This window comes from Ciconia boyciana, chromosome 23, assembly GCF_034638445.1.
Source record: "Ciconia boyciana chromosome 23, ASM3463844v1, whole genome shotgun sequence".
Lineage (NCBI taxonomy): Eukaryota > Metazoa > Chordata > Aves > Ciconiiformes > Ciconiidae > Ciconia > Ciconia boyciana.
The window spans coordinates 7,088,537-7,097,148 of record NC_132956.1 but is presented as its reverse complement, the minus strand read 5'-3'; the positions used below and the strand labels follow the sequence as shown (position 1 = coordinate 7,097,148).

Genomic DNA, 8,612 nt, shown 5'->3' with positions numbered 1-8,612 from the left:
TAAGGCTGCCCATGGGTTGCTGCCCATGGGTTGAGAAAAATTACAAATTTTAATAAGGAAATGTGCGGTGAGGGAGAGTGCGCTGGGGTCCTGCCAGAGGGAAAGCCCACAGAGGGAGCAGCCCAGGCTGCACTAGTCCTCCGCCACCTCCAAGCCTAGGATCTTCTTGACGTAGTTCTGGACGTTGACGTGAAGCTGGGGGGCCGTAGCTGAGAAGGTCTCCATGGCCAGGGCCCGGGCTGACTCCGACCCGCCCCACATGGCGCGGTAGAGGGGCAGGGTGTACTTCTGCTTCCCCTGCAGAGACAGAGCAGGGGTTACCCCCCAACCTCCTCCCCAGCTCCAGCAAGGTGAAGCCCCAGGAGCCCCACATCCCCCTCAGGGCACAACACCTCCAGCATCACCCCGCTCTTGGCCAGGAGAGCACAGAGGGATGGGAGATGGTAGAAAATGCCGCTATGGGCAGCCCCTGGCACTGTGGCACCTAGAGAGGGGAGAAGACCTTGACCTTGGAGAAGGAGCAGGCCCATAAGAAGTTCATGAAATTCAGCAAGGCCAAGTGCAAGGTCCTGGATGTGGGTCGGAGCAATCCCCGCTATCAGAACAGACTGGGGGATGGATGGATGGATGGACGGATGGAAGGAGAGCAGCCCTAGAGTGAAAGACTTGGGGGTACTGGTGGGTGAAAAATTGGACATGAGCCAGCAACGTGTGCTCACAGCCCAGAAAGCCAACCATATCCTGGGCTGCTCAGAAGCATGGCCAGCAGGTCGAGAGAGGTGATTCTGCCCCTTTGCTCCACTCACTCTAGTGAGACCCCACCTGGAGCACTGCGTCCAGCTCTGGGGTCCCCAGTGCAAGAAAGACATGGACCTGTTGGAGCAGGTCCAGAGGGGAACATGGAAATGGTCCGAGGGCTGGAACACCTCTACTGTGAAGAAAGGCTGAGAGTTGGGGTTGTTCAGCTTGGAGAAGAGAAGGCTCTGGGGAGACCTTACCGTGGCCTTCTCTTATATAAAAGGAGCTTGTAAGAAAGATGGAGAGACACTTTTTACCAGGGCCTGTAGTGACAGGACAGGGGGCAGTGGTTTTAAACTGAAAAGAGGGTAGGGTTAGATTGGACATAAGGAAGAAATGTTGTTCGATGAGGGTGGTGAGATGCTGAACAGGTTGTCTAGAGAGGTGGTAAATGCCCCATCCCTGGAAACATTCAAGGCCAGGTTGGACAAGGCTTTGAGCAACCTGATCTAGTTGAACATGTCCCTGCTCACTGCAAGTGGGTTGGACTAGATGGTCTTTGAAGGTCCCTTCCAACCCAAACCAAGAGCAAGAGCCAACCCCTGGCCCTCTGGCACAGAAGGTCCTGTGCCCTGTGCCCGTCTCTCCCCGATGGCACGCTGCCAGGCACGGCCACCGCTGCCCAGGGACACACCTGGCTGTGGAGGAAGTCCTTGACCTTGCTGTACTCTGCCTCGAGGTTGTTCTTGAGAACAATCTGGCACCAGCGGAGTCGCAGCTCGGCATTCTGGGCCTCAGAGATCTTCGGGTACATCTTGCTCAGCCTCTCCACGTTGCCTGCGAGAGGGGGATTGTCACCGCCCATGTGGGGGCTCTGCCTCCCAGCCCCTGCTCCCAGGGGACCCTGCGAGTCCACCCCCGCTGCGCTGCAAATCCTCAGGGATCCTCCCAGCCACGGGCCAGCCCTGAACCCCCCCAAGCCTCCTGGCACCCCCAGCTCTGGGAGCATCCCAGGCGCTCGCTGGCTCCGGGCGGGAGGGTGCCTGTGTTGGGCTTCCTGGGGCCAGGCAGCCCTGCAGAGCCACGTGCCCGGTGGCTTGGGATGCCAGCGCAAAGGGTAGGGAGGTCCCTCAGCAAAGAGTGCAAGGAGAGGTGAACACGGGGAGGTGACAGCCCAGCTGAGCCAGCCTGGGGACAGCAGGGCTCCCCCCCGCCACTGCACGTGTCCCCATACGTCTAGGAATACGCTTCCCCTGGCTCTCTACACCCCACCGCACCGATCAAGGCTTCCCAGACACCAGGAACCGCACTGCTGGACCGCAGTGGGGACGGGCCGATGGCCATGCACCCACACATCCCACTGGCATGTCCTCACACCTCCAGCCAACTGGCTGGACTGGGGCACGTCACCCCATGTCTCCCCTGGGCACCGGAGCCCTGGGAGGTGGCCTGGCCCTCACCTTCTGGCAGGGGGGATTTCTGCAGGACCTGATCCAGGAAGTAGACCAGCTGGTACGTCCTCCACGCCGTGATGTCCACGGCTTTGATCGCCTCCATGTTCAAGCCATCAGCTGCCCAGAGCTCTGCCAGCTCATCTGCCGGCTTCATCAGCTGCTCCCCTGGCGAGAGGTCGGGCAGGTAGGGGGGCCAGCCTGGCGTGTTCAGCCAGCGGTCAAACTCAAAGCCTGCAGTGAGGAAGGAAGGGAGAGCTGGGATGAGTTGGCTGAACCCCATGCTGGGTGCTGCTGCCCAGACATCCTGCTGCCTTCTCCGAGGGTGTCCCCAGCACCACCAAACCTGCCCAGGGATGGCAACAAGCAGAGACTAACGGGGTGAGGCCGTTAAGCCACCCTGGGCTTCGTGTGTGCTTGTGCAGTAAGAGCCCCACCACCACCAGTGAGATGAGCCGGCTCCGGGACGGAAAGCTCCTGCCAAGCCTGGCTCTCCACAGCAAGGCTGAGCTGAGCCTGGGGCACCAGCTGAGCCCGATCCCAGCACTCGCCAGCGGCTCCACCAGCAAACGCTCATATACTGGTGCTAGAGACTTGCCCAGCTCAGCTGTCCATGGGGAAACCCCACCAAACAGCACCTGAGCACAGAGCACGGACTGGCTGGAAAAAAAAAAAAATCAGGCTGAGCAGGCATGCGCCTGAGCCCAGGTTAGTGTCTGATCCCAGGGGTCCAGCGCTGGGCTGCCTCCATCAGAGCCGAGGCCAGTAGCGGCAGCAGCGTCTCCAGTAAAACCCACAAACCAACGCGCACAGGGTCTGCATGGGGCACGGGACGGCTCTGATGCCCACAGGGTGCTGGTTTGCAAAGCGGTGCCCCAGTCCCCTGGCCAGGAAGGCTCCATGCTGACCTGGGATGGAGTCCACGCCTTTCTCCTTCAGCTCCGGGAAGTACTCCAGGAAGAAACCAAGGGCGTCGTCCGCTGTGATGCTCTGGAACTTGAATTGGTTCACGTAGGCCTGCGGGGACAGCCGGGGCATGATGCCGCACACACTCACCCCCAGCAGCGCTGCCCGGCCCTCCCTGTCCTCCATCTCATGAGCCCACGCCGACCCCCATCTTCCCGCCCCAGGGGCTGCCCAGCCCCCTGCACCCCCAGGACACCTCTGAGCATTGCCACCACCTGCTGCCAGCACGGGGCCAGGCTCTGCCCTCATCTCATTCCCCCCGTGAACATCTCTATTTCTCATCTCCTTTTCCTCTCCCCAGCCACCCTGTTCAGCCCGTCCTCCCCAGGGTCTTGCTGCGCTCTGGCCTCCTGCTGCGAGGCTCTGTATGACTTGGCACCTCCACCTGGTACCTCCTCGTACCGACCTGGAGGAAGGCATCGAACTTGCTCTGGTCCCCCACGAGATGGGCCAAGTAGCTCACGAAGCAGTACCCCTTCTCGTAGGGCGTTTCGTTGTACGTGTCATCCGGATTGACACCTAGAAAAAGGGAAAACCCTCAGGAATCATCTGCCCATCTGCAAAACAAAACAGCCCTCGCATGCGCCAAGATTTCTGCTTTCTGTGCTGGGTGGAAGCCTGTCACATCCCTCCTGGAGCCGTTGCCTCACCCGGGTCCCACCACCAGCACCAGTTCCATTGCAAGCCATGAAACACCCCAGCAGCAGGGCTTCCCCCCCCCAACACCACACCTCGCTTGCCCCGCTCCCCCTGGCCGGCTGCAGGACAGGGATGCCCCACAGACCTGGCTCGATGACCACCCGCAGCTTGTTGAGCGGATGGTCCTCCCCCGTGTTGTCCATGTGCTGGCGCAGGAGGGCCCTTCCCGTCGCAGCCTCCAGGCAGGTGTATGCCAAACCTGGGCAGAGACAAGCGGGAGGCGTTTGGAGACCCCGACCAGACCCCTGTGTGCTTCGAGTGCACGGGGTGCTGCAACAGGAGGGAAACAGCATTAGCTTACGAGCTGGGAGAGGAGGAAGCTGAGAAAAAAAGGCATTGGGATGGTAGAGTTGCAGAGAGACAACCCAGCCCTCGGTTAGCAAGAGGTTTTTAGAGCCATTTAAATTTATCTGGATGCAGCAAATGGTGCTGGGAGTGCCTGAGCTGCTGGATGTGACTGTGTCTGGGGGGAGTTCAGGGCTGCTGTTATCAGCTCCCTGAGGGAGCTGCGGGAGCAAGAGGAAGGTGAGGCTGGGCAAGACCACAGCACCCACGTCCCCGGTACGTGGCTGTGGGGGCTCCGTCCGTCTCTCAGAGTGAGGGCAGTTCTGCTGCTAACACGAAACCCCCGGGGCGTTGCAGGCTGCTACACTTCACCTCTTCCGAGATGCAGCGCAGACTCCGGCCCCGCGTGCGGCACTCAGAGGGACGCGCTGAGCTGCGGCGCACGGAACCCAGACCCGCGCGGGTCCTGCCTGCAATGGCATGGCCGCACGCGGGGACTCGGCACCCCGCGGCTGGGCAAGGCCACGCACCGTAGACCTCGGTGGAAATGCGCCTCTGGGCGTACATGGTGAAGCCCTCGTTCAGCCAAAACTCGCCCCACGTGGCGTTGGTGACCAGGTTGCCAAACCAGCTGTGGGAGATCTCGTGGATGATGACGTCCACCAGGGAGCGGTCCCCGGCCAGCAGGCAGGGCGTCACAAAGGTGAGGCAGGGATTCTCCATCCCGCCGAAGGGGAAGGAGGGCGGCATGAACAGGATGTCGTACCTGCCAGGGAAGAGCAGGCGGCTTGGGTCAGACCCACCTCCTCCTGCGGACACTGCTTGGGACGGAGGGATGCTCCTTCCCCGGCCCCAGGGAGCAAAGCCCTTCAGGAACAGGAGGCCGTACCTGCCCCAAACATAAGGTCCAAAGAGCTTCTCTCCAACCGCCAGGAACTCCTCGATCACCCCATCGTACTCCTTCTTTGCAGCCTCGATCAGGCAGGGCTCAGCCCAGACACGGCTCCTGGACAAGTGTGCAGAGGAGGAATTTTTACCCATTAGCGGACTTTTACCCTATTGCTTCATCAGGCAAAAACTGCACATGTTTATTCCACAGCAAAATACAAGCCTGCTGATAAAGGAAGCTAATGAGACCGATAGTGCAAACTGCTGTAATTTCTTTCCTTATCTGAATGTCAAAGGGCTTTTATATGGCTACTGTGACAGCCGAGAACCTGAACAAACCACCGGCCTTGGAAAGAGACCTGGGACCCTCCGTGAACGGGGACCTGCTGCTCTCATTCAGCTGCACAGGGGAGAAATGAGCAGAGCCAGGGACACCCTCGAAAGCAAGGGGACCTGGCACCGAGGCTCCTCCTCACTCTCGAGAGCAAGAAGCATCCTCACCCGGCAGAGCCCGCGGTCTGACAACGCAGCACCACGTGCACAGCAGGCGAGGGACTGACCGGGTCACGCTTACAGTCAGTGTCTCCACGGCTGCCTGCTCTCCAGAGCTCAGTGGTGCAGGGAGAGGCAGCAGGCAGCCGCCACGGGAGAGCACAGCACGGGAGCTTCGCCGTGTGGCTCCCACAGCCAGGGCTTAACACTCGGGTCTCCTCTAGAGCCACTTACCTTGGGCCAACGTCAGCAGACACAATGTCCCCGACCGCTAGAGCAATCAGGTACGATGGGATCGGCTGGGACATCTTGAAGACGAAGGTGTTATCCTTCTGCTTCTCCCAGCTTGTGGCACTCATCACAGCCGTGAAACCCTCGGGAACCTGGACATATAGATAAAAACATCTATTAGATCCGTAACGCACAGAGTGGGACATCAGCTAACCCAGCAGGGATGCCACGATGTCTGACAGCAAACACATCCCAGCACGCTGAAGGTGACCGGGTCCGTGGGCACTGCAGGTTTTGGGATGCAGAGCAGAGCAGTAACACCCCAAGCTCCAGCTCGGGATCACAGCTGCATCCTGGCGACAGCATCACTTGGCACTTGGGCTCAAACACTGGCTGGGTGCAACACCGGGACACCCAGAGCTGCCATGTGAGGTGCCGACGAGATAAAGAAATGCTGGAGCTGCTGGTGCTGAAAGGGCAAAGGATGCAGATCCTTCAGATGCTGGCTCTCCTCCCGTTTCTTACACAACAACTCGTTTTTCCTGTTCTCAAGCCAAAGTAGAACCCATGGCCAATCCACCGGCCTGGGCTGAGCCCTGGGAGACTGATCCGGTCTCTCTTCTTCCAAACGTGGGGCGAGCCCCCGCAGTGCCGTGCAGAATACGGTTTTCTTGGTACAGAGCATCATGCCGGGGCTCTACGACAGCCAAGCCCCAGGCTCACCCATCCTGGGGGACGCTGCCGAAGCTTTAAGGGCGGAAATTAGAGCAAGAGGCAAAATAAATAAATTTCGGCATCACCAGCTGCCACCGCGTGCCATCAGCCTCGGCTTGGTGTCACACCGATAAGCAGCCTCCCTTGCCCGCAGCAGGCCGGCACACCGGGGCGGCCCAGTGCCGGTGCCACCGTGTGACCGCCCACACACCAAGGAGGGAATCTGGATTATTTAGTCCCGTTTTTGTACTAAACCTGGGGACCAGTGGCTGCTCTTTTCATCCTGCAAGCTTGACAGCCCCAGCACCCCCACCAGGACCCGGTGCGGGCCGGTGTCATCCCCCTCCTCCAGCTGTGTCCCCCCGAGCTCAGCTCGTCCCAGTTGCCCTCCCGCTGCTACACACGCCAAGAGCAGGCATCCCGCTGCCCTCGGACTGCGACGGGGCAAAACCAGGGTTTTCTGTGATAATTAGAGGAATTACTTAGACAAATGCAGCAGCACGAGGAGAGCAGGGAGGTTTAAACACCGAGCTGATCCCAACTGTTAGCTGATATTTTGGCATCAAGCACTGATTATTTCGGCCACCTCCTGCTGGGAGAGAGGAGCTTTCAGCAGGACGGCCGGCACGGACACCCGCTCACAAGAGAGTGCGCAAAGCGGCGCCCAGCACGTGTGGCTGAGGAGAAACAAGAGGAGCGCCGGGGTCTGCTTGTATTCATCTGAAGATGAATGTAAGAGAAAAATGGGAGCGTAAATGAATTATTTCTCAGTGCCTTCCCTGAGGCCTGTGGCAGCCTGTGGCGGAGGACTTGAAGCAACAAGCATCGCCTCCGATGTGCTGGTGCCGCACGCGGGCCCGGGCGGTGCTGCTGACGCAATGCCCCAGTGTTTCGGCGTGTCCCACGAGGGAGCGGGCAGCTTCCCCGCGAGCAAACGCTGCAAACTCGGGGAGGGTTTTGCTCCCGCCAGGCGTGAGGGGGACGGCCGGGTCTGCGGCCCGGCGTGCTGCCGGGGGCACCGCTTACCTTCACCGTGGCCGAATAGGTGCATTTGACCGACGGCGTGTCGAAGCCGGGGAAGAAGGACCTGTTGAGGACGGCCTGGCCTTGCGTGTACATGTAGGGCTTCTGCTTGCCCGCCGTCTGCTCGGGAGCCAGCCAGCACACCTGGGGGCAGGGAGGGAGGGCGGGGAGAGACCCCCGGGTGAGGCCCGGCCCCGGCCCCTCGCCCGCGGGTGCGCTTCCCCCCCCGCCCCCCCGGCGCCGCTCACCCCGGGCCCCTCGCCCGCCTCGTAGTCGATCTCCAGGGTGAGGAGCTGCCCGGCGCGCGGGGGCCGCGGCAGGGCGACCAGCAGGGCGCTGCCGTAGCCGGCGAAGGGGCGGCTCTCCACGGGCAGCGCCTGCCCGCCGGGGGGCCCGGGGGCGCCGGGGGGCGGCAGGAGCGCGGCGCGGCGCACGGCCAGGCTGGGGTGCGCGTCCAGGCGCAGCGGCCCCGCGCCCTCGCGCGCGCAGCGGAGCTCGAGCCGCGCCGTCCCGCGCAGCCGCCCCGCGCCCGCCGCCGCGAACTCCACGCGCAGCGAGAGGTGCAGGTGCCGCAGCGCCCACGCGCCCGCGCTGCTGGCGGAGGCCGCGTCCCGGACCCCCGCCGCCGCCATCGCCGCTGCGGGGGCGGGGCCGGGGCGGAAGGGGCGGGGCGGGGCCGCCCGGGGGCGGGGCGGGGCGGGGCCGCCGCGGCGGCGGGAAGGGCGGGAAGGGGCGGGGCCGGGCGGGGCGGGGCGGGGCCGGGAGACGGAGCGGGGCGAGGGGCAGGGCCGGGGCGGTGGCGGCGGCGGCGGCGGCGGCGGCGGGGGGTGTCCCCTGGCGCGGGGGTTGGGGGATCCCTGGAGGGAGGATCCGGGGGGCACCCGTGGGTCAAGGGAATCCATGGGGGGCACCCATGGGGCGGGGGGTCCGTGGGGGATCCGAGAGGGTCCCTGTCGGGATTCCAGTTGGGGGGGGGATCCGGGAGGGGGTGTCCATGGGGAGACCCATGGCGGGGGTCGCGGAGGGACACAGGGAGGGGCCCACGGGGGGATCCAGTGGGGGAATCCATGGGGCAGGGGGGTCCAGGGGGCAGCCGGGGGGGTCCGTGCGCGATCCCCGGCTCAG

The 8,612-nt window shown here is 62.8% G+C and overlaps 1 protein-coding gene across 1 annotated transcript; it reads right to left on the bottom strand.

Moving 5' to 3' along the window:
• RNPEP (arginyl aminopeptidase) lies at positions 1 to 8,150 on the bottom strand. The gene is made up of 11 exons (XM_072844954.1): positions 7,736 to 8,150; positions 7,491 to 7,631; positions 5,754 to 5,902; positions 5,029 to 5,145; positions 4,670 to 4,905; positions 3,940 to 4,053; positions 3,562 to 3,674; positions 3,098 to 3,206; positions 2,199 to 2,423; positions 1,433 to 1,575; positions 1 to 297 (listed from the first exon to the last, which is right to left on the bottom strand). Exons 1-11 carry the CDS (start codon positions 8,117 to 8,119, stop codon positions 133 to 135), a joined length of 1,896 nt encoding a protein of 631 aa, XP_072701055.1. The 5' UTR covers positions 8,120 to 8,150; the 3' UTR covers positions 1 to 132.
• Positions 8,151 to 8,612: the final 462 nt, after the last annotated feature.